The following is a 26,296-nucleotide window of genomic DNA, read 5'->3' as shown; positions in this document are numbered from 1 at the left end:
TCAAAATTTATCTACACCAAAGAGAATATAATACAACATACTTACTACTATTGTCCGATTCACAAAAAATATATTTTGCTTACAAATATAGTAGATAAAATCTATTACAAAAAAAAAAAATCTACAAATAAGATCTAGGAGGAAGTAAAACCAACAAAAAAAAACTTCAATTTAGTGATGTAGCAGGAGAACGAAAAAAAAATGTAAACAAAAACAATGGAAAAAAAAAAGGTATCAAAAAATGATTAGAGAATATTGATTTTGACTAAATGACTCAACATATTTAGCCTTCAATTAATTAAAATGTGTGTCTTTGATTTCTTCTCGTAGATTTATATTGAGTTGACTTGTCACGGCATAATATGAATATTCATATTTGTCTATATTTTTATAGATTAACAATGAATTGATAAACTCATATTTATCAAATTGAAATATATGTGATCCAACTGATTGAAATATGAGCAAAATGACTGATCTCATAAATGTTGACTGAAATTGTTAGCTCTAGTAATAATTGTTTTTTAAGAGTACAAATACCTCAATCATGGAGTGATGTTATGATTGTTCAAATACCAATGAAGATAAAATAGTAAGAAATCTTGTATAATTAATGTTTTCAAAGGGTCGTACAAAATAAAATCATGATATATAATTTGATAGATCGCGCATTATCGGATCGAATTAACTAGATGCATGATAACTAATTGAAAACATAATGGATTAGATATTCCGCTTTTTATTTATTTTTTACTTTGGTTAGATAATTTGGGGGTGATCTTTATATTTATATATATTTTTAAAAAAATGGTACATAAAAAAAGATTTAATTAATTGTACTAATCGGAATAAATCTAACTCATTAAAATCCCTAAGATTTGGATTCGAATCCATAAATTTCCTTTTGTAGAATATGTTAGGTTATCCAAATGGCTATAAAAATCATCATAATTGAACTTAATTTACACCTCATAAGTTCTGAAATATCCATATTATAAAGTACTAAAAATAATATCACATTGAGTATTTTTCTTGATTTTGATCATTAATATGGAGATTTTCTTAGCCGTTTTGAATTTTTTTTGTATACATTAGGCATCATTCCCAATACCAAAAAGAGACGTAAAAAATATGGCTGAAAAATGTCTCTTAATGACATCTCTAGCAATTCTTGTCTGTCATCCAAGTACTACTATTAGATGCTTCAAGCCAAAGCCAAGTTCAACTAATTCTCCAAAGAAAGAAAAAAATCCACTTGAAGACAAAGGGATATCAAAATCAAGAAAAAGATTGGTGTTTAATTCTTGAACCAACATTTGTGACTCTCCAAGATTTAATGTGCATAAACCACTTAAGCTGTTAGACGATATTGTTGAAGGAAATCCTTTAAAAATCATAGTGGAAGATATTTTTCGATTCTAATAGAAGCATGGAATAGGATACAAAATTGAGAAAATTTTGAAAGTGAACCATAGTGAAAAGGTATTGGAAATTTTGAAGAATGCAAGAAGATATCGATGGATTCAAGATCTGCGAGAAGTTCTAATTAAAAAAGAGTAGAGAGAGTTTTCTACCATGGTGCAATGGTTACTTGTTCGTTAGGCCTTGACAAGTCAACAAGAATTTGTAGCAAGAAAACATGTGGTGTATGCAAAATCATAGGCCAAAACTATGGAATTCATGAGAAAATTAATTGGATTGAATCATTTTCTACTAGTTGTTGGAGTGCACATAGAAAAATTATGAAGCAATTTGGAGATGGAGTTTCAAAGAAAGCTATTATAATTTCAAGAGTGATTGCAAAATACAAAGAAGATAACAAGGGAGAAGTAAATATTTTGAATCCAAGGGCTATATTGCCTTGCTTTGTTATCATATATAGTTTATCTTAATATATAGATCAAAAGTATGCCACATAAGTTTCAACCTATGTTACTCAAACTCTTCAAAAATGTCAATTGTGCCTGTCGAATCCGAACATTTTTAAAGAATCCAATCAACATAGATTTCAACTATTTCCTTCATTTTAGAACTAAGAAAGTAGTTTTTTTACTTCCAATGATTGTTCTTTTCTTTCCATAGTGCGGACTTTATGCAACTCAATATGTGCATGTTCAATTCTATGAGTTAATAATGTGTAACACAAACAACTAAGTACTTACCGACTAGGTGAATTTAGAAATTTGAATTTAATGATTTTATAAATCATATGTGATTCATCTAGACCTTGTGCATAGCGGAAGCTTTGGTGCACCGTACTTCATTTTCTATGTTAAGATCATATCCATATTTATAAGTAGTAGTTCAAAATCAGTAGTAGAAGAAGCAATAAATTTAAGATGAAGACTCAAAAGGAAGAGTTCTTTTGCCGTAACAAAATCACGTATGTATTTAACGTATAACCTCAGCAATATCTTCCATCACAAATTTAGTAAATAGGTACTTCAATAATCGAGTACATTATTTTGAACAAACAGTTTGCAGTAAGTAGTGATGACAAGTACAATCCTGATTTTCAACTCAATTATTCATACCAAATATGTATGAATGCTACAAAGCTGAATGCAAGAAGAGAAGCTTTCTCCAAGAAAACTCCAAGGTCCTTTCTTTTAACAGTAAAATCAATATGATAAACATCGCTTTCTAAATAGAAGTTAAACTGTACAACTCTAAATGACCCGAGAAATATCCCAATCCGAAACAACATATGTACCTTCACATGATAGGGGTAAGGTTGCATACATACCACCCTCCCCAAATGTGAGATTACACTGGATCTATCCATCTTAACAATATCTTTTTTTTTAATTAAAGAGGGCTCAACGGCCCATTTTTTCATTAATGTAAAGCAGATTATTACAACTGCCCAAAATCCAACAGAAAAAAACATAAGAAGAAATATAAAACTAAAGAAAAGGAAAGAAATAAGAAGACACAACAAGAAAATGTCTGGTAATGTTCCATCAGATCTGTGCTCTCCTTGTTGGTTCCTTCCAACCTCAGCACATCCAAATGGAACCCCATTGGAGGTGTGAGCTCTCCGAATTCTTCAAGATTATTACTTCTGGTATTTGAGGTACAGCAAAGCACTGCAATATCATGTCAGCCCCCAATTCTCAGAGATCTGATTTATTGCCAAGTTAGACCAAGTATTGTATCCAACTTTTCGTTTCATATGTATCATCCTCTCTATTTCTCAAACTTATAAATGTATCCTTGATGTAGCTTATGTAAATATGTCATGAGACCCTTAATTCCGACCATAAGCTGAGAAAATTGTGTTTTGCTACTATCAATCATGATTTCTTTCCCTTTCTAGATCCCGATGGGTTGAGTCTCAAGAGACTAATACCACCATCTGAGATCAAAGATTGGGCGAGAAAGTCACAACTTTTAGCAGCTGAAAATCATATGAACTTGTGCAGATTACAAAGAAAAATTGGAGTCAGCAGCTTACCTTCCATCAAAACTAATGTCCTGATTTGGTATTAGGCGAACACCTCAATGCTCTCACCAGGTGCAAATACTCAAACCATTACGAAATTACTTCAGACAATAGTTAACGAATTTAGATACTAACAACCAACTCCCTTTTATTTCTACCAGAACTTGTAATCTGCATAAATATGTTATCAGTGCATTGATTCAATCTACTAGTCTTCTTCTAATGTGAGGAGTGCCACTCTTGTCCAAGTTTAGAATTCTCCGCCCTTCCATAGGAATGTCTTGGAAATGGCTAAATTGATAATCACATGCAAGATCAAAAACTAGGTTAGCAAAATAATCAGCTAGAGTATTTTCTTCTCGAAAGATATGTTGTACTCTCGCTGATAATGATCTCCTCAAATAGCTTATGGAATTGACCTCTAGTGTCACACTCCAAGGGACATCCCACCTCCCTTCCAAGATTTGTACCATGACCATAGAATCAGTTTCAATAATGACATGTGATAAATGATGCTCCTTACAAAAAAACAATCCTTCTCTAATAGCTCTAGCTTCAGCTACCAAATTAGAGGTATCTTGTATCTTGAATCCTTTAGCCACCATTAATGAACCAGAGGAATCTCTTATGCAAAAGGCCGCAGAGCTAGGTCCTGGATTACCCCTAGATGTACCATCTGTATTGCATTTCACCCAATTAGTAGGGGGAGGGATCCATCTCACAATGTTAATGCTACAGTTATTTCTATGCCCCTGTAAATCAGTAATGATATCCGGCCAACTGTTCCTTCCTATATCTCTTTTGAACCTTGTTTTGATCGCCTTCAGAATAATGTCATTAATCTCCCAAATGACCTTTCTTTCTGAGAATGAGCCACCATGTAAAATAGTGTTCCTTCTCTTCCACAAGCACCACAAAATGACAATGGGTACAACCTGAAAAACCACTTGAATTCTGTAACTACTATTAGAAGACCACCACCTTCTCACAGTCTGTTTCAGATTAATCATAGGACCTAAGAGACCATCAACTCTAGAATAATGATCCCAGATTCTGAAAGCTACCTCACTTTTTAGGAAAAGGTGCTCAATAGTCTCCTCCACTGGAATAGAACAACACATGCAATCCTGAGAAATGGTAGGATTCCAAGAGTGCATTAAACTTGCAACAGGAACTTTACCATTCCAAATTCTCCAAGCTAGATAGGAGAGTTTAAATGGTAATCCCTTAATCCATAAGAGATTCAAATCTTCATTCATGTCCGCCTTTTGTCTCAATTAACTCGAAAATTTCCTCTACTAGACTTAGTCCAGCAAGGCTTATCTGCTTCTTCACCTAGCTGCACATATAAAAAGTTAATTCTGATATGCTCCACAACATACTCAGGTAAGGCAGCTTCTAACGCAACAAATATTCCAACCCTCTTCTGTTAAGATCTCTCCAATGTCTCGCATAGGGTGACAAGTGTGCACATCAGACTGGCGCAAGTATAAGGGACCAAGATTGGTCCAGTTGTCATACCACTTATTAGAAGTACCTCCTTTAGGTTCCCACCACAAGAATTGTCTAAGCGCTCCCTATTCTCCAACATGTATTTCCAAACCTGAGAACCCCCTTTACATTGTACCGAAGTAGGAATTTGTTTCTTACAATACTTATTCCATAAGAAGTTAGACCACAAAGAATTTTGTGTCCTAAATCTCCACCAGAGTTTAGCGTACATTGTCTGAGAAACATCAAACATAGATCTAAAACCTAGACCCCCTTCCTGTTGGCAAACAAACCTTAATCCATTCAATCCAATGCTTACTTCACCTGATTCCTTATTACTCCAAAAAGATTTAGCAAAGATCTTGTGCAATTCCTTAATAACACATTTAGGAGGTGTGATAGCAGAAAGAACATAAATAGGGATGCTTTGAAGAACACTAGTGAGAAGAACTTCTTTACCACCAAATGAAGGCATCTTTCCTTTCCATGCTTGAAGTTTCCCTCTTACTCTATCAAACAGATCAGTGTAGTGTTCTTTCCTTTTTCTCAAGTGAGTGATAGGACACCCCAAATATTTCAAAGGAAAAGAACCTCTACTCATTCCCGTACATTGTTCCACTTGAAGTGAAATACCAACTCCTACATTCTGGTGCAAATAGTAAAAGCTCTTCTCTTTGTTCACTTTTTGTCTAGATTGCTTCTCATAATCCTGCAAGACAACCACGATTTTCCCCAAAGAATAATCATGGGTTGAACAAAAAATAATTGTGTCATTTGCGTATGCTAAATGATTCAAATTAGCACTCCACTTAGGCATCCCATATCCTATAAATTGGGGATCATCAAATAAGGAATTAAGAGCTCTAGAAAGAACCTCCGTTGAGAGTTAACAATATCATGTAGTCATGTTTCTTGAAATGAGTTTGTCTCCAAGCAATGTAACTTTCCAGCAATCCACTTGTAGCATAAATACAGAAAGTTTTTTCAGTACAACTGCAATTTGGATAAGCAAAAAGATGAGAAAAGGCAGTGAAAAAATATAAGTATTAACAATAACCTTGTCTTCTGCATTCTTTCCCCATCCCCTTCTCTCCCTCTTGGCACAAATTGACAAGGGAAAGAGAACCTATGCTGCTCGGACTCTTAAAAAATGTCGCCAAGTGCGGGAGCGTGTTAGATCCGACATGAGCTGTAGCATTTTGGAGAGTCCGAGCAACATAGAAGAGAAGCAGTTATTCCAAATTACAACAAGGTGCATCAAGTAAAAGTTTCAGGTTGCAATGACAGCATGGGTGCCAACTCACAGCACAATGGAAAGTGGAAGAACTAAGAATAGCTGAAATAAGGATAAGATTGGACTTGGAGAGAGTATTTACTAAATGAGCCTACACAGAGGTACAGTTCCCAGAAGGGGGGCGGAAAGGATGACTAGAACAATGGCTGAGGTTCCAATTTACTTTGGATTCAAAATTGATATACAACATTTAAAAGCTAAGGATGTGAATGGCACGTGTAGAAATGAAAACTAACAAAACTAGAAAATACTGCCTCGATTGGTGGTATAATTCATTGCTCATCAAGGTGAGTGGCACAAACAGATATTAATCAACCAAGAATTCAAAAGAAAAATAAAGAGAAGATAAAAGCAGCAAGCATCATATTTGTTCTACTCCGGTATCAAGGCTACTGAAAGTAGACTGCAATGGACATATATTTGCTACATGTATGTTCAAATTGTAGCCGATGAAATCTAAGTTGAACAGGACAAACCTTGGAATTTGTTGTCTTCTGTAATTATTCCAAGTGTTTCTACGGTCTCACAAATCATGATACCACGTACACCAATAAAGCCTCCTATAGTGCACTGAACAACTGCAAGCAATAAATGTCACGATGTTTTCAGAAACAAAGAGTTGTATTATCTGTGTATGTGCCACACTGTGCAAGAGCTAAACAGTGAAAATTTTATCTATCAAAATTCTATTATTCAGGCTTTAGATAAAGATAACCCCTTGTCATAATTTAGCTCATCACAAAAAAAAAATGCTTAGATCCTTATAAAACATTAATGACAGGAAAGAATCAGCGAGTAATAATATAGCATTTTCTTGTAATAGTTTTGAAAGGTCTACCTAAAAGAGTTAAAGAGGAGGAGAGGTAGTTTATACTTCACCTAGAATAAGTGCACCATGTAAGTCTGCATTAAGAAGACATTGTGATAACTGATTTTTCCTGCAAGACCAATACTGCAGGTGGGAGACATACATGTCAATTGTTTATCAGAATCACTAGAGAAAAGGCCTATTTTAAAAAGACTAAACCATTAAAGAAGTGATGAAACAAAACGCTAACCCAATATTCTTTACGAGTTTTTTCACGTAGTCTTTCCACTTATCATGCATTGGCTTGAATATGTCATAGCTGCAGAACAAGCCATAAAAGAGTTTTCAGAACAAGAGATGCATATAAAAGTGAAAGGAGATAATATCCATGCGGTAATCATCAACTGTAAGTATCTAGGAATATTTGGCTCTATCTGACCCCACAGTACGCAAGCCCTAGAAAAAATTATATTTTTCACTGCTGATCAAGGTGAAGCATCTAACAAGTAACCCTATTCCTAGAACACTAGATGAACAACATAGCTAAAAAGTCAAATAAGCAGACAGATGAATTTGATCATTTGGCAATTGAATTTTATGCAGCAGAACCACAGGGTGTAAGATATTCATTTTGGGCCTTGACTTTCTAGATAAGCAATATCTACCATAAACAACATAGGGGAGAAGAAATAGCAGCCTATTCATCTTTTGTCCTCTCAAGGATAACTGTGTAGATAACTGCCACATCAGATCAAATGATATGGAGGCCATGATAGATTTTTTTAGATCATTACACAGTATGCAATACTGCTACTCGTAAATACTCACAGCACCTTCTGATTGCTGGTCATTCAATAAAATACCTTTCACAATATTTAAAAAATAACCACAATAGATAAAGGACGACAGATATCACATGCCACATGAGATTCAGTGTAGCAGTTAATCTCTTAATCAAGATCATCACATGAAAAGGTCATCTTTCTGAGAATAATTCAAACCAATTTCTTTTTCGACGAAAAAAAATGCGTGAATTATTCTTAGAAGATGACCTTTCCATATGATGACTCTTAATAAATAATCTCACCACAATTGAATCTACAAACCACCATTAGACTTCAACATTCAACTTCCGACATAGTAAGACTCATCTAGTCAAACAGAAGAGAAAAACCCGCAGTGCACTTAGCAAGATTAAAAACTACACATACTTCCTCACAGAGAATGGCAGAAAGTTTTAAAAAGGCAATCTAACTCTTTTACACAAAAAAGTAGGCAGAACTCACTTATGGGACTCTTGACGGAAATCAAATGATCCAAACTTCTTATGTTGCTTTATGGACATATGTCTTTTAGATCTCTTTGACTGTCTCTGCAAAGCCCAACTACGAGCTCCAGTAGGCAGTAGCAATGCTGCTCTTTTGCACAACATTATCAAGAAGAATCCAGTTATCAACTTTCACATTTTTTGACCCCTGAATATATTTCTGAGCTGAATCACCATGTTGGAGAAGATCGTGCAAAACATCATTAGCAGTCATGTTTTTACAACAAATCTGCAACAAGCAAATGGGATGAGTAATGAAGAAGTTACTAATTAATAGTGAGCATACTTGAAGCATTATATTGATCACATTTATTCTTGCCTCCGTGGTAATTTTCAGAAGATTATCATCTACTGAATGGGATATCTGAATGTATGCTGGATTATTCAGTTCAACATCTACGTGACAGGACAAAATTTAGCATCCTGGATTTTAGTCACATGTATACCTTTCTATGGATAAAATTCAAGAGAAGCATACAGAGGAAAGGTTGTACCTTGAGCAGATGTATGGCCAGAAAAAGATATATGGCCTACAAATAAACCAGGAAAATATTTGGATGAGATAAATTAATAAGGGTTCATTTTATTTTTATTTTTTGAAGAATGAAATCAAGAGGGATCACATCAAAATGGTTTACTTACATTACTAGAAATCACCAACTGTTACACTTCTTTTGGATGCCAAAAGTTTGCAGATAAATCAAAGAGAATATCAGAAAAAAAATACACGGTTTAGCATGAATTAAGGGCTCTTAAAACTTCTAGACTACAAATTCACTCTACACTTTATTGCATTGTCTTCAACATTTTCTACAATGCAAAACATCTGTGCAATTTCCTTATCTAGTGGCTAGAGAAGTAGCGCAATGGCATTGACATTCAATGAGTTTGGTAGTCCATTCATAATAACCAAGGAAAAAAAAAATAGAAAGCCATATTAAGTGGTGTTGATGCTCAAAAAGCCAACATTTCTTTTGAAAAAGTCATAGCTCCCACTCTCTCTACTTCTCTTGGAATTTGGTAGAGCTGTCAATATGGGCTAGTCCACCCCATCCGGGCTAACCCATACAAGCTTTGACGTTTTACGGGTCAGGCCGGGCTAGCCCATTTTTGGTGTGGGCTGAAAAACGGTCGGCCCAACCCATAAGTACGTGGGCTACAGGCATGCCGGGCCAGCCCACTTTTTTTAAAATTATATTTTTTTTATAATTATTAAAATAAATTATAAATTATAATTTAAAAATATTATCATAAATATCGACAAAACAATATTACATCATGTTAATGTTACTACTTGTTAATCAAATCCACAAATAAAATTATCTTTATAATATTTATTAAGGTTTTTTCAAATAAAAGTACAAATATATAAATAGAAATATTAACCTAATTGTTTTGTCACATTAAAACACAAAAAATGTGACAATATTCCAACCATAAAAAAGTTAAAAATAAACTCCTTAAAAAAATCATGAAACTTATGGCATATCTAACACATCATGAAATCTATGGCGTATCCAACACTTCATGTCATCTTCATAAAGCATATCTGAATCAGCTTGTGGCAAGGTTGTCTTAACATCTTCATTTTCATCTGCAATTTATATGCGGTTTCAATTAGTTAAATATTAAATAGATTTTGAGTTTGGATTCTCTTTGATTTTAAATTTTAATATTATATTATATTTTTTTAATTATTTTTATTTGGCCCACGGACCAGCCCTACCTATATTTCTCAAGCCCCACAAATCAGCAGGCTTATTCAGGCCGGGCTAAAAAGCCCTTTTCTTAAATGGGCTCCAAAAATCTTAGCCCAGCCCTATTAAATCCCGGGTTAAGTCAGGCTGGCCCAACAGGCCTAGCCCATATTGACGACTCTAGTATTTGGTATTAAGGGCATAGTCAACATGCTTTACTTAAAAAAAAAAAAAGGCATAGTAGATATGCTTCAGAACCCTGATGGCAATGTCGCTATCAGAAATGATGGTGCAACCATGTTGGAACAGATGGATGTCAACAATCAAATTGCAAATATGATGGTTGAGTTGGCGCAGAGTCAACATAACAAAGTTGGTGACAGAACTATTGAAGCAAAGTCAGTTCTAGAACAAGCGGAGAAGTTGTTAGAACGTGGTATTCACCCTATTTGAATCACAGAAGGATATGAATTGGCTTCAATTATAGAAGTTGAGCATTCAAAACATATTGCACAGAAAATTGAATTTGGTGAATAAGTTTGAACCTTTAATTCAAACTTGGAAAACTACTTTGTCATCTAAGATAGTGAACAGATGCAAGCATTGTGCTGGATTAAACTTTAAAAAACTAATAATCTATGAATCACAATAACTTGAGATATCCTTTGAGAAAGTCATAGCGAAATAAAAAAACGAGCATCATATAGCAATAGTGCCACTTATTGAAACAGTGGAAAGTATCTAGTATTTCATTTGAGAACAAAGACCAGAAACCAGTTTTAGCTAATCCCAGATAAAGATAGTATCAATTACTGTTACAGTTAAACTTGAAATTCGTTTAAGAAAAAAGAGAAAACATAAAATTCATAAAAAAATTGGAACATAATTCCACCTAAAGTGCAGATCAAGGAGAAGGTTTGCAGTAATTTAATATCCAGGCATAAAATACAAAATGCGTCGAATTCACAGTAAATTACCCTGTATATACAATTAAAGCTAAAATCATTTTTTATCCCCTTGGCCTAATTCTTCATATTGTTCACCCTTCATTGAAAACTCTAACTCCGCCAGCATAGTTGATTGATATTTATTAAAAACTAGTGAAACAAAGAGGAAAAGATAAAATATGGAACCTTTTTTGGATGACGGAGCTGAGGAAGGTGTCGTTGATTTGAGCAGTGAAGGCAAAGAATTGATACGCTGGGAGGTGAGTCCAATGTTGTTTTCAGCTAGAGTTTTTGTCGTAGTAACACCGATTTTCTTGTTCTTGTGTTGTTGATGATGAATTTCAGCTTTTGCTTGAGTGAATCTTCGCTCTAATGCCTCCATTGTTCGTTTCGTTTGTTGTTCGGACACTGTTTCATCCACCATTGTTATGCTCCCCTCTCTCCTTCAAGCTTTATATTTGGGAATACTGATAATAACTTAGGTGTGTTAACAATAACAAAAAATAAGTAAATTGTTTAAATTAGAATGTTTGTGGGTCAATTCACTAAAATGGGCCAAGATTCAAGCCAGCGATTCTTATATGATTTGCACAAGTTCCTTTTCATTTTTTTTTAAGTATCTTTCACATATAGCAAACATAAAAAACAGATTTGTATATTATAACTATAGTTTACATAATTGCACTCCATAGCAAAATTTATGTTTGCTATGGAGCTTTTGATTTGTATAATTCGCTAGATACATTTAATTTTATACAAATTATTCAGTTTTGTATAAATTCATTTATACATTGTAATTTGTATAATAAGATCTGTATTTGTATAATTATAAGTGTATATGACGAAAATATATATATTTGTATTTGTATATACACTTTTTGCTCGTTTCATACAAATACAAACACATTTTATACATTTGTATACCGAATGGGTAATTGTATATCGAAAATGACTAATTGTATACCGAATCAGATGATAAAAAATGGGATGTTTGCTGCGAATTACAAATAAAATAAACTATGACTATAACATTTAATTTGAATTAATAGTTTGCTATTTCATATAATTTTCCCTTTTTTTTAACGAAAACTACCCAATTGAACTAATTAGGCAAAGTATTTACTCATATCAGACCTAACTCAATACATTTACCCTAATTGGACTCACAGTCCAAACTATTACTTGAGTGTCTTCTTGTTCTATTCACTGAATCACTGTTTCTTCATCTTTTATGCCATCAAAGTATATATATACTCTAACTGAATCAAGCAACAGTTAAATAACTGAGTAGTATTTTCACTAAAACATTATTTCTTCCTCTTGATACCATCTGAGTATATTTATCATAGTATATATATATATATAAACTCTGATGGTATCAAGCAGTAAAAGCGCAATAACAATTAAAAATATGGGGTATGAAAGTAAGGGATAACCACTTGTAAATAATTTCTCTTTTTAGGGTATAAGTGTTTTTATCCCTTTTTTTAACCCCCTCCCTATGAGCTTTCTTTATTTTATTCCTGGTTGACTCGAACCTACAACCTTAGAATTGAAAGTGGAGGGTATTTATCATTTGAACATTCCTATTCTCGTTTGTGAGAGTTAGCATGAAACACTTAAGATTCTTTTTCTAAATATATGTTTTATTTTCTTTTTTAGAATGTCTCTTTTCTAATCATTCTAGACTGTGGCAACTTCAAATTCATACTTTTTCAGTAACACAATTACAGGAAGTTCTGAACATATACATAATCTTGATATCTAATTGAATTTTACTGTGTTTGGAATAATTATTTATGTTGAAATATACTGCTTGAGTAAGGAAGGATTTTCCATGACTGAAAATTATTACCTATAAAAAATTTCTTAAAAAAAGCTTCATGTTTATGTGAAAGAGAAATTTAAGACTTTAGACACAAAAAAAGACCACAATTCAATGGATTGGCATACTACCTCTACAATATTTATTTTGTTGGTTGTTCATTAATTTTATCTAGCTTGTCATAAAACTATATATATACACAAGGCTATAAGTGATACTTTTTCACATACATACCAATTAAAGCCTGTTTTCAATTTCTTGCAGCACTCTTACTATCTAATTCCTCCAAAAATAGCAGGGATTCAGGGGTGGCTCAAGGGTAAAGCTTGTAAAGTGTCTGCTTTAGACTCCCAAAATTTTGAGACCCAAAAAAATTTTAGTAGTGAATTTTATGATTTTAATTTCACTTAAAACAATATTGAATATTATATATATAAAAAAAAAAACTACTTACTTTTTATCAAGAATATTTTAGAACTTTGAATTAAATAATTAATAAATAATTTTTTTTAAAATCAACATCCAATGTGATGTATTGCAAACAAATGTCTAACCTCTTATTGACTAGAACTAATCATTATGCTTATAAACAATAATATTATTATGTGAATTTATACACTTACTTTTAAGAATATGCACTAAAAATAAATAGTATACCAGAACCAAAAAAAAGAATTTAAAATTAATAATATTTTTGTGAATGTATTTATATACACCGAAAATTACTTATAAATATTGTCCCAGAACCATTCCAGACAATATTTGATTTGCTACCATTAATACCAAAGCAATATACCTAAATGCAACCTAAAATTTGCAGTCAACCTATAATTAGGATAACAACGATTTCAGCCTTTGCTCAAAAATTAAATAAACACAACAAATAGCACAGTCGAAATCAGTTAATAACGCACAGGGCCTTTTCACTTCCATATTGTCAAATTTAGAACTGATTAATGCCGAGAAAACACGCACTTACTATTTTCACTTTCAAATATCAAATAACATGATAACTGATCCAAATTTAATATAAATATGCGATAATATAAACACATGTGTGAATGATTGACGATGGATATAACTAATGGAGCACGAAATCAGGTGGTGGAACCAAGAGAAGCAGGGAGAGTGATAACTATGTCTTTTTCAAAAGAAATGTTGGATGTTTGAGCATCAAGGCCTCTTAATATGGTTTTTTGTTCTTGTTCTTTGGTTATTATGAATCGACTACCAAACTCATTAAATTCAATGCCATTGCGTTGCTTCTCTTGTCATTAGATAAGGATATTGCGCAGATGCTTTCGCATTATAGAAAATCTTACCCATGCCATACTAATTTCATCATTTATACTCCTCAATTGACAGAAATCCCCAAATTGACTCAAATTAACTCGAATTTTTAAAATAATTCATTCCCCATTTTAAACCCAATGCGTAGACTCTCTCAAATTAACTCGAATCCTAATCGCATAATCAATCCTTCCATCATTACACAGACCACCAATCAACATATTATAAGTCCAAACATCAGGCAAAATATTGTTCTGCGTCATTAGCACGACAATCTAAGCAACATACTTCAACCACCCAATTTACAATAACAATATACCAAAATATTATATGTATTCCTATTCGACACAAGACATTTACCTTTCATAACCAACAACAAATCCCTAACCTCATTCAACCTACCTTTCTCACACAACCCATCCAATATAGTATTATAAGTTACATTATCCGGCACATATCCAAACTCACTCATTTTATTCAGTAATTGATTAGCATCCTTATACTTGTAAACTAAACAATACCCTTTAATCAAAATATTGATAGTAATTGTAGTTGGCACCAAACCAAGTTTAAGTGCATCGTTATACAGATCATTACATAAAAATAGAGAGTGAGTAGAAGGGTACTTAACCAAAGCACGAATCAAAGTATTGAAAGTAATGATGATAGGGCAAAGTCAAAGGCGCTTCATCTTCTTGAAAATCTAAACAGCGAGATAGGGTTTGGAAAGAATGGAGTGGTGATAAGAACGCTATCAAAGTCACTACATCCAATACTAAATGTCAGCGATCGTTCAATAGTAATATTACCCAACTAGTGAGTTCGAATCGAGTCCCAAGAGAGTGGTTTGTAATCGAGAATCAATAGAAAAGTAAAAACATGCTCAAATCAATCATAGCTAAAAACATAATTCAAGTTTGGGGGTAACACAAGTGTCAAATATCAAGTGGGGGGTTTTTGTAGTTAATTATCAACTAAAACACCAAATAATATGGAAATAGGAATATGGAGACGGGATTCTTGGGATGTGATAAGATTATGGGCTAAGGTAGACAACTGGGTAATTGCAACTGATAGTAAATTTGTTGTAAATCATTGACTAAGCTAGACTTTAGTGGGGGCAAACTTTCTCTCGAACAATTTACCCCGAATCAAATTGGTTTCTCTCGAACACCAATAAGAAGCAATTAGAACAACCTTCACTTTTGCCCATTCACTCTCTCAAGCTGAATGTGTGGAAAAGGGTTTAGGATTCACTCTCTCGAGCTGAACCCATGACAACCCAATACCCACAGACCATCAATTCAGTAATCTTGGTTTTAAAACTTCTCTCTCTCGCAAGCCAAAAATACGAAGTTAAGATTGTATATGCAATTACAACCCATTAAATTCAACCACAATTACTGAACGAAATCACTTTAAAACAACAAATAAACTATCAATTAACAATACCCAACAGTTAAACTAACCCATAATCATACCCCAAGAATTGGGGTTTTAGCTAGACATAGTAAAAAGGTAAAAATCGTTACCAAGTTGTGTTTCCATCAACTGGGTCAGATTGATGTAGTCTTTACAATGGTCTAAGATGAAGAATCGTCAACACCCACTTCCAATTTCTTAGAAATGGAAATCTTCAAATCTTCAAAGCTAAGGAAAAATATTGTCTCTCAAAACTAAGTTTTAAGACTACTTCAAAAGCTGAATAATACTGAATAATTCTAAAATCTGATAAAATTCAATCCAAAATTTCATACTATACTAAAAATTCAAACAAGTATTTATAGTCACCGAAAATGATGCTGCGAAGGACCAGTCGACGCAGTTAGTCGGAATCACCGATCCACTCGACAATCCGCCCTTTGGTCCATTCCATCGCCTTTATGCTTTAGCCTTCAGCATCTTCGAGTTCTGTAACTTTGGGCGATCTAGCACTGCATCGCGAAACCGTTCGGCGACATGCCGAGTGCTTCTTTCTATCACTGACTTGATTTTCTCCTTCAGGGCTTGGCACACTGGAACATTAGGCGAGACCAAGGCCGTTCGGCGACTCGTCTAATGGTTTAGGGTATCCTCAGGCCTTCTTTTCTTCATTCTTTCAGCTGCCTTGTTCTTTTTTGCTCAATAGTGTCCATGTTTTGTCCCAAAGTCCAAATACCTGAAATTCAAGGATTTACATCAGTTATTGGTACAAAATATGCAATTGAGGACACTAAATCTATTAAAATAAAGCCCTAGATGAATCCAAATCGTGGACTCATCAACACCCCAACTTAAACGTTTGTTTGTCCTAAAGTATAACTCAAGTTCACTAGTTCAAAAAGGATGTCTCAAACAGTGCTACACAAGACTCAATCGTGAATGCACACAAAAGACTCAACTACTCATGAAAGGATCAATTGTGCACTCAAAGATTCAAGTTATGACTCACCATTACCAAAGAAGCTCAAGCTCACAATACTTGCTTCAAATTCAAGTTCAAGCTCAACAAAAGTGTTCAAATGTGCTCACACAAGGAATGATTCCATATTCACACATAATGGTTCAATAAGTTAAAGCTCTGAAATCAAATGCAACGCTCACACTCACAAAGATGAAACACAATGCATGATTTCACCCATAGGTTTCCCGTATTTTCCGACCAACACTTGTTTCAGCTCACTCAAGAGCAAAAAGGTCTTTTGAAGGCTTGTAACGGGGTTGAGTACAAATGTAATGGTCATTTTGGCTCAGTGACTTCTATCCTCATAAAATGTGGTGTGAACAACACTTTCTTTCCTCTTCTTTCATCATTCTCATTCATGCTAAAAAATCGCACCATTATTCATCTTCCATGGATTGTTAGGACACCCCATTTTCTTTGCATTTTCACAACTTTTTCATTCTTTTCTTCTTCTTCTTTTTTTGTACGTAGGGGTTCCATTCTTTCTCAAACCATGGGTAAAAGGGGACTTTCTTGCACTTCTTGATTTACCTTCTCTTTTCACCACACCCTAAGTTGGCTATTCAAACAAACCACATCTCATGAGGCTTAAGGGTGAAGGGATAAAGAAAGGTTATGTTTTCATCAAGTTTCTTCCAAGAAAAGGTTAAGGCTCAAGGGGTGCTCAAATGAGGTTCACACACTCACAAGGTAGGCCATAAAAAGAGGTATAATGTCAAATTGTTTCACACTCTTTTAAGTTGCCTAAGATCATCTCAAGAGTTTGCATCACTTAGTCAATCGGACCAACGGAGAAAATTCTAGGTGTCATCACACATGGTTCACGGTAAGCTCATCACACAAGGCATTGACACCAATGTCAAACAAGACTCTACACTTTCGCTAGTGTGCAACGCTCATCACAAGAGACTCAATTTGATACTTGGCTAATCACAACGAGATGCAAAGAGTTCACATATTGTCTATGCAACTTCAGTTGGCCTCATCGTAGCTGCACATTCATGTTTGTTCGATTATGAGCACTATTCAAGTCATCGATATTGATCAAGATCAAGACTCAAATTTGCAAAAGAACAACTACATTCAAACACATACAAGAGGTGGCACAATTTTTTCCCGGAAGGGTCCAAAAATCATTTACAATTAAAACAAGGAGCCACAAGCTCAATCATCCGCAAAAGCAGTGTAAAAACACAATTTTAGCTCAAAACCCAAATATATAAATAAACCAAAGTTACACAAAAGGTGGGCCTCACCCCCACCACAAATAAAGTCATTTGTCCTCAAATGCAAATAAGATCAAATATCCACAAGTTGAAGTAAAGAAAGACAGAGGGAGGTAAAGAATGGGTCATGTCTACAAAGCGCTCCATCTGTCTGGGCATAAGTGCCTGGTGTATTAGTCTAGACTTGGGGCGCAGTACCTGGAGTCACCTCAGAAATAGCAGCAGTACCAGACCCACTAGGAGCTGCCAAGGGTGAATCCGCCAAAAAGGTCTGCACAACTGCATAGAATCCTCGGGCCCATGAAGGAATATAGGGACCTCGGGGAGTAGTCTCCCTATCAGAAATGGGCCTCTTGTTCTTGCCTTTATCTCCAGGTGGAGGTTCTTGTCTTCCCTTCTTGGGGGGATTTGACCCCCCTTCATTTATTGTGATATCCCGTGCTCTTTTTCGGGGTGACATGTTTCTCCCAGCAACTTTTGGTCTAGTCATGTTTGCAAAGAATCGAGAAAAAGATAGAAAATATTCAAACAAAAGCACAGAAAATCAATTGCAGACAGACTCGCCGAATCGCTTTGGCGAGCTAGATCGGCTTGCCAAAAAGATTAGCTCTAAAGTTTTAGCAAGTTGGCGATGGGAAGAGCCTTTCAGTGAATCGCCGACAGCTTTCGGTGAGCAAGTGCTAGCCCGCCGAAAGTTACAGTGCAAAAAGGGCTCAAGGGTGAATACAAAAGGCGATCAAGAAGACTTTCGACGTGTTGCCAAGTGCCTTCGGCGGCCTCAGGCTTCTCGCCAAAAGTTACAAAACCCAACATCAAATATAGCATGAAATTAAAGGCGAGATGGGGACCTTTGGCGAATCGCCGAGTGATTCGGCGAGCTCGACCCAACTGCCAAATGACCCAACGTGCCTACTTTCAACCCAACTTCTCGAATTCAACCCCGCAACCCCCGAAAACAAAATCAAAGCATGCACAAATCAAATTAAGACTAGACCCATAGTACCCATTACCCCGGGATATTCAGACTTCTCCCGATTTTGCAAAATTTGTCTAATTGACGACTTTTGCCCTTTAAAAGGATGTTACTCGCTCTATCATTGGGTAAATTACATCATTTGACATGAATACGGGCTACTTAGACTTCACCTAACCAAACTAAACAACATGCAAGAACAACCCCACAAAATTTAATTCATTTCAAAGCACAAGAATACAAGATTACACAATCAAAACATTACAGGCAAGATTATCAAATTAAAATAGGCATTCAAACATTCTAATCCTATCAGAGAGGCCCAACACACATCAACAAGATAATATTATTTGCAAATGAGTACAAATTCCCAAAAACTAACTCGGGGTTCGAAAAACCAACCTTTAATGCAGAATAATCAAGACTGGAATGTTAGGCGGCAATGTAATCCAAATCCTAGCACAAATCAACAACCAAAATATGGTAAAAGTGCGAAAAATATAAAACCTAAAGTGCAGGTGTGAGTTTGGGAAGTTTAAAAGTGAGGGAAAGTGAAATAGTTTGAAAGTTTAAACCTTTGGCCTTAAAAATCGTCCAGTTCTCACCCATTCTCCGACATTAGTCGTGCTCGCCGAACCACTCGACGCACACCGAGTAGCCACTTACCTCCCTGAGTTTTACAGGACTTCCAAACGGCGAGCTAGATCAAGATCGCTGACCTGGTTGGCGATTTGCCAATAATTTCTTGGGCTCGCCGAATTTTACAGATTCCAAGATGAAGCTGTCTTGAGTCCAACGGCGGTCTAGGTCGGGGTCGCCGACCTCTTCGGCGATACGCCAACTGGAACTTTAGCTCATCAACCTGCATTTTCAAACACTTTCCACACTTTAACCTGCACAATCAACACACCATTATTTCAAACTCTTAAAAACAAAGAAAAATAAAACTTGGGTTGCCTCCCAAGAAGCGCCTTAGTTAACGTCATGGCACGACGCAAGTCCTCATTCAAACCTCATTCTTAGGGTTTGCCATAGTATCACTAGGCAAACCCTCTTGCTATCTCGGGTTGAGAAGAGACGACATATGACCCATTTGGGTCTCCAACTACTTGATCGACACTGAATGGGAGGTGACGGTCTGGCTAAGGGTAGACACATCTTCTTTCATTTCTTTTAAAAATCTTGTATGACCCTTCAACTTTGTTGAGGATACGAGAAAACATATCCTCAGACTAACCACCTTTCGAATCCTTTGGCTTTTGGCGCTCATGGGGAGGCACGTACATGTCCTTCTCCCCATCCTTCCAGTTAGGATTTCGGTCTCTCCATTCTCAGTCACGATCTTTCCAGCCTTCATCTCTGTTCTAACCTTGGTTACCACCCTGTCTAGGGTAATTTGAACGATAACCACCACCTTGGTTGGCCAGGAAATTCACATTTTCATTGTACAAAGCTTTAAACTTTGCCTCCTCAGGATTTGCACACCCGACACCCACGACATTGACACTCCGAGCACTAGCTCCCATGACAATTTTGGACAAAATGTCAAGTTGTGTCATGATCTTGGCAATGTTCTGGTCCCTCATTGGTCTTTCTCCATCTGCTCATTGGTTAGCTTGAATGTGAGAGGAGAGACCTGATCTTCACGGGTGTACCATGCCCAATTGATTTTAGTCATGACATCCAAGAGCTGAGTTGCTATTACATAAGGTTGTTGCATCAAACCTCCCGGAGAAAGTTGGTCAGCAACACCTTTGTTTACCGAGTCTAGGCTCCAGTAAAAGTACTAGAGCAACAAGTTGTCCGGCAAGCCATGAGTTGGGCATTGAAGCACCAACTTCTTGAATCGCAATCAAGTTTCATGAATTGCCTCGCCTTCCAACCGTTTAAAGCTCTGAATGCTATCCCGAAGAGTCATCATCTTCGAAGGAGGAAAAAATCACACTTGGAATGTTGTGACCAACTCCTCCCATGAAGTGATTGATTCACGTGGCAATTCAGCCAGCCACTTACACGTTTCTCCCATTAAAGAGAACGGGAACAACCTTAACCAGACCGATTTTTGGGAGATATTCTTGAAAGAGAAGGGTCCACTAGCATCAACAAAATTTCTAATGTGCTCATGGGGAACCTCATGAGCCAAACCGAACAGCCCCTTCAATTGCAAGAGCTGCAACATAGTACTTGTGATGTGGAACACTGCATTCCCTTCGGTCGGAGGCAAGCGAATGACACCAATATCACTCATAAGATGGGGGTCATTAACATTAGGCTCGTTGACATCGTTAAGGTTACCGATGTCATCTTGGTGGCCTACGTGGCTACCATTGCTGCCATTAACACTCATGCTTCCTGTTTCGATACACAAACAAGCAAAACAAAACTACAAATTAAATAAGTACATCTATAACTAACAAGAGTAAAATTTAACTTAACTAATGATTCTCAAGTAGCACCACTCCCCGACAGCGGCGCCATTTTGATAAGAACGCTGTCAAAGTCACTTCATCCAATACTAAGTATCAGCGATCATTCAACAGTAATATCATCCAACTAGCGAGTTGGGGTCGAGTCCCAAGGGAGTGGTTTGTAATTGAGAATCAATAGAAAAATAAAAAACATGTTCAAATCAATCATAGCTAAAAACATTTACGAACAAAAACATAATTCAAGTTTGGGGTGACACAAGTGTCAAATATCAAGTGGGAGTTTTTGTAGTTAATTATCAACTAAAACAGCAAATAATACGAAAATACGAATATGGAGACGGGATTCTTGGGATATGATATGATTATGGGCTAAGGTAGACAACTGGGTAATTGCAACTGATAGTAAATTTGTTGTAAATTAGTGACTAAGCTAGACTTTAGTGGGGGTAAACTTTCTCTCGAACAATTTACCCCGAATCAAATTGGTTTCTCTCGAACACCAATAAGCAGCAATTAAGAACAACATTCACTTTACCCCATTCACTCTCTCGAGCTGAATGTGTGGAAAAGGATTTAGGATTCACTCTCTCGAGATAAACCCATGACAACCCAATACCCACAGACTATCAATTCAGTAATCTTGGTTTTAAAATCTCTCTCTTGAGTAAGCCAAAAAGATGAAGTTAAGATTGTATTTCCAATTACAACCCATCAAATTCAACCACACTTACTGAACGAAATCACTTTTAAACAGCAAATAAACTATCAATTAACAATACTCAGCAGTTAAATCAACCCATAATCACATAATCACACCCCAAGAATTGGGGTTTTAGCTAGACATAGTAAAAAGGTAAAATTCGTTACCAAATTGTGTTTCCATCAACTGGGTACGATTAATATTGTCTTTACAAATGTCTAAGATGAAGAATCTTCAACACCCACTTCCAGTTTCTAAGAAATGGAAATTTTCAAATCTTCAAAGCTAAGGAAAAGTATTGTCCCTCAAAACTAAGTCTAAGACTCTACTTCAAAAACTAAATAATTCTAAAATCTGATAAAATTCAATCCAAAATTTCATACTAAACTAAAAATTCAAACAAGTATTTATAGTTACCGAAAATTATGCTACGAAGGACCAGTCGGCGCAGTTAGTCGGGATCGCCGATTCACTCAGCGATCCCCCCTTTGGTCCATTCCATCGCCTTTATGCTTTTGCCTTCAGCTTCTTTGAGTTCTGTAACTTTGGGCGATCTAGCAATGCATCGCGGAACTGTTCAATGACTCACCGACTGCTCTTTTCTATCGCTGACTTGATTTTCTCCTTCAGGGGTTGGCACACTGGAACATTAGGCGAGACCAAGACCGTTTGGCGACTTGCCTAATGGTTTAGGCGATCCTCAAGCCTTCTTTTCTTCATTCTTTCAGCTGCCTTGTTCATTTTTGCTCAATAGTGTCCATGTTTTGTCCCAAAGTCCAAATACCTGAAATTCAAGGATTTACATCAGTTATTGGTACAAAATATGTAGTTGAGGACACTAAATCTATTAAAATAAAGCCCTAAATGAGTCTAAATCATGGACTCATCAAGTGGATAATAGGAGGAATGAGGTGAGGAAGGTATGATTGGAGAGAGGATTGAGGGAGGAAGAGAGGAGAGTGGTGATTGTTTGAACTAGTTGACAGGACTTCAATGGAGAATTCATGTTAATTGAGAGAATGGGTTATACATTAGAGGGGTCGGGGCATTGGGTTTAAAATGGGGAATGGGTAGTTTTTAAAATTTTGGGTTCATTTGAGTCAATTTGGGGATTTTCGTCAAATAAGGGATACAAATAATGAAATTAGTAACGGCATGGATAAGAATAACTTCGTTTTAACGGTAGGGTTATAACCAACAAATAAACTAAAGTTGAGAGGTATTTTTGACCATTTTTCCTTAAATTTAACAGTACATTCTATAGTTGTTGAGCTTTTTCTTTTAAAAAGGCCTACTATTTTAACAACAGATAAATATGACAAACGACTTAGAAAACACATAAAAATTATACTCTTATAAATCGCTAAATGCCATAGTTCAATTTGATACATTTTCTAAACGACAATACCTCTTTCTAATTCTAAATAAAAGACAAGACAACAATGCCATATTTGACTTCCTATGTTCCAAAAATACAAATATGTGGAAAAGCCACGGGCAGAACCTCAATTTCGCAATTTTCAGATTGAGATATATTTGATTGTATTTGTGATAGATGCAGAGAAAAAGACATGATACTTCTTTATGTCTTCTGCATGTAATGTCTTCAGTAATGTTTTAATTATGTTTGCGATGTATCATCTTATGTTCTCAGGATAAACCGTTGATTAGTGAACCAGCCTTTGAAGAATTCTGGCACAGGGATGTTGAGGAATCAATATGTCAGGGCAGCACAAAGCCATTTATAAAGGAAGTTGCACTTCAAGTGTCAAATTGGGGGTTTAGCCTTGTGGATCTTCAAGTGCAAGAAAAGTGTTTTGGAAAAGGGATTTTATCATGGCTTAAGTTTGGTTATGGTCAAGTGAAGAGCGAATTGACTGGATTTCTAGGACCAATTCACAAATGGCAGGTTTGCAAACATCTAAATCTTGTTTCCTCTGTTTCATTTGCTTTCTCTGTTTCTTCTTGCATTGAGTTTCTTTAGAGCATTGTATGTGCAAAGATGAGATTGTCTCAACTTTGTAGTACACATTTCATCAGTATTTGAATTATGAACAAAAATTGGATGATCAGGTTGTATCGCATCAAATGACCGACTATGTAGCTAGAATTCTACCAAGTGTGGTGGTGCACAAGCCTCCCGCTGAGGGCCACTTTTCCTATTTCTTCTTCTGTGACGTGACGAATGCCATAGACAAATGTTCTTGACCATTTTCGAATGCCCTTAGGGGCTTTTTGAAGAGAGCATTGAAGCTCCAATGGAAGAAAATAGAGAATAGGAAGCTGCAAATCTAGATTTGGCAGTAGAATGAGCAGAAAAGGTTTAGTCATCACTAAGTACTAACTACCAATGTATATACTACACAAAATGTTCCGTTTCTCCACGAGCACAAAACGTCATATGTACGAGCGGTCCTACTGAGCTCCAAATATTTTTCTTTGCTTTTCGGATTTCACTACAAATCATAACAGGAGAGGATAAGTAACATATGATCACATGACTCTTTTTTTTCTCTAAAAGGACATATATTTACCTTGTTTGTTACAAGGATCTGAGTTTGATGACCAATTTAACTGAAAGTCTGCGTACCCTCACTCTCAGATACATTATGTGGAACTAAACAAGGTATGTTGCTTGAAATAAAATATTAGAGAATGAGTAACTTGTCTGGGTGCTAGCAACTTGTCTTGTCAAAGATCACTAGGTGTTGACAACCTGTCTTCAAAACCACATGATTCAGATTTTGGAAGCATACACGTTTCTCCGTTCTATTAGTAATATTTCTGCAATTCCTCAGCCCCCACAAATAGAGTGAAATGCCACATGACGACAACAACATAGCATACCTAGTGCAATCCCACATGAGGTCAAGAGGGGATGTTGTGTAAGCAGCCTTTCGCCTACCTGAAATGCCACATGAATAGCGAGAATTCATATAATCGACTTCCCAAGCTTGCTTAGAATTAAAACAAACTAGTTGTACATCTTTTTCGTTTAGAAGTATTATAATCTATGTGGATAATATTTCTTTTCTTTTAATGCAAAGTATAAGTTACATCTTTTAACTCTCCGTAATTAATCTATGTGAACATTGCTAAGTCGTTAGTATATGTGAAATAAGAGAGTTACCTCCACATTAATGGTTCACAGTTATCTCAAGTGTCAGTTTCTTAATTTCGTAAGAAAATGTAGGAAGTATTTAGAAGACTTGAAGTTACTTTTGTATTATCACAAATTTGTCATTAAAGTGAGAGTACATTTATTATACGTTAGTTTCTTACATTCTTTTGATGGATGAATACTTAAATCATTTTCCTATTTAAGGAGTATCATTTGGGAGCTAAACAAAGAGAAGAAAAACAAAAGTCATTTCTTTCATTTACTATCTCCTTTACCGATTCCTTTATTGGCTTAAATAATCATTCTTCCTATTGTGGATTTCTAGACAATTGTTTTTGTGTGATTCCAAACTTTCAGCCACGAGTGCATGTGTTTGAAAGTAATTGTGGAACCTTGGGGATCGACCGGCTACCACGATTTGCATCGGAGTCGGATCGAAATCACTTTCAAGGCAGTGGCTTGCCACGACACAATGTTTGTGATAAGTTATTTACTACTTTGTAATTTCAATCCAATATCAATATTGTAGTATTTTTCTCAACAATTTGAAAGCGATTTTACTTACATACAATATTGATAAATGACTATTTCTTTGAACAAAACTTTTATCAAAGCTTGAGCCTCTGGATGGAAACAATTTTAAACGTTGGTTACAAAAACTTTTAATTTTCTTTGAACAATTAGAAGTTGATTATATTTTATTTAACGAACCTTCTATGAATGGTTCTAACACTACTACTGATTCTAGCAATGTTATGATTGTTGATGATGTTGCTAAAAGAAGTTTGAAAAGGATAACAGAACTGTGAGAGGACATTTGCTAAATCATATGACTAATCATTTATTTGATTTATTTGTAACCTATAAATTTGTTAAAGAAATATGGGATAGTTTAGAAAAGAAATATGGTGTTGATGATGTAGGAAAGAAAAAATATGTTGTCGGTCAGTGAATTTAATTTCAAATGGTTGATAATAAGCCAATAATGGAACAAGTTCGCGAATATAGAAATCAATTGAAACATAAGAATTGTTTGAACTCTCCAAGAACTTATTAGTCATATGAGAATTGAAGTGGCGAACCATCTCAAAGATAAGATGGAAGCACTTTGTCTTAATTCTTCTAAAGTTAATCTTGTTGAATCTTCAAGTATTGTTGAGAAAGATATATTCAAAAGCAAATAGAAGAAAGTCTTGAAAAAGGAACATGTGAAGAAGAAAAATCAATTTAACAAGCTGGAGAGCCAAATTCAAAAATGTAAGGGCCCTTGTTTTGTCTCT

General features: G+C 35.4%; 1 protein-coding gene and 1 pseudogene across 1 annotated transcript; both read right to left on the bottom strand.

The window, feature by feature from the left end:
- Positions 1-4,718: 4,718 nt before the first annotated feature.
- Positions 4,719-5,753, bottom strand: LOC125861544 (uncharacterized). The gene is made up of 2 exons (XM_049541411.1): positions 4,983-5,753; positions 4,719-4,784 (listed from the first exon to the last, which is right to left on the bottom strand). Exons 1-2 carry the CDS (start codon positions 5,751-5,753, stop codon positions 4,719-4,721), a joined length of 837 nt encoding a protein of 278 aa, XP_049397368.1.
- Positions 5,240-11,464, bottom strand: LOC125862284 (ribonuclease MRP protein subunit POP4-like; annotated as a pseudogene).
- Between the last annotated feature and the right edge of the window lie 14,832 nt (positions 11,465-26,296).

This window comes from Solanum stenotomum, chromosome 4 (genome assembly GCF_019186545.1).
Source record: "Solanum stenotomum isolate F172 chromosome 4, ASM1918654v1, whole genome shotgun sequence".
Lineage (NCBI taxonomy): Eukaryota > Viridiplantae > Streptophyta > Magnoliopsida > Solanales > Solanaceae > Solanum > Solanum stenotomum.
Note: the sequence above shows the minus strand (reverse complement) of the source record. Positions and strands in the feature narration are given on the sequence as shown.

Bases quoted from the DNA above. Each gene is read 5' to 3' on its own strand.
- LOC125861544 (XM_049541411.1), bottom strand. From the start codon at position 5,753: ATGCCTAAGTGGAGTGCTAATTTGAATCATTTAGCATACGCAAATGAC. The intron at 4,785-4,982 runs GTACTTCTAATA...TTATATGTGCAG, and splicing joins GTGGTGGGAACCTAAAGGAG to CTAGGTGAAGAAGCAGATAA.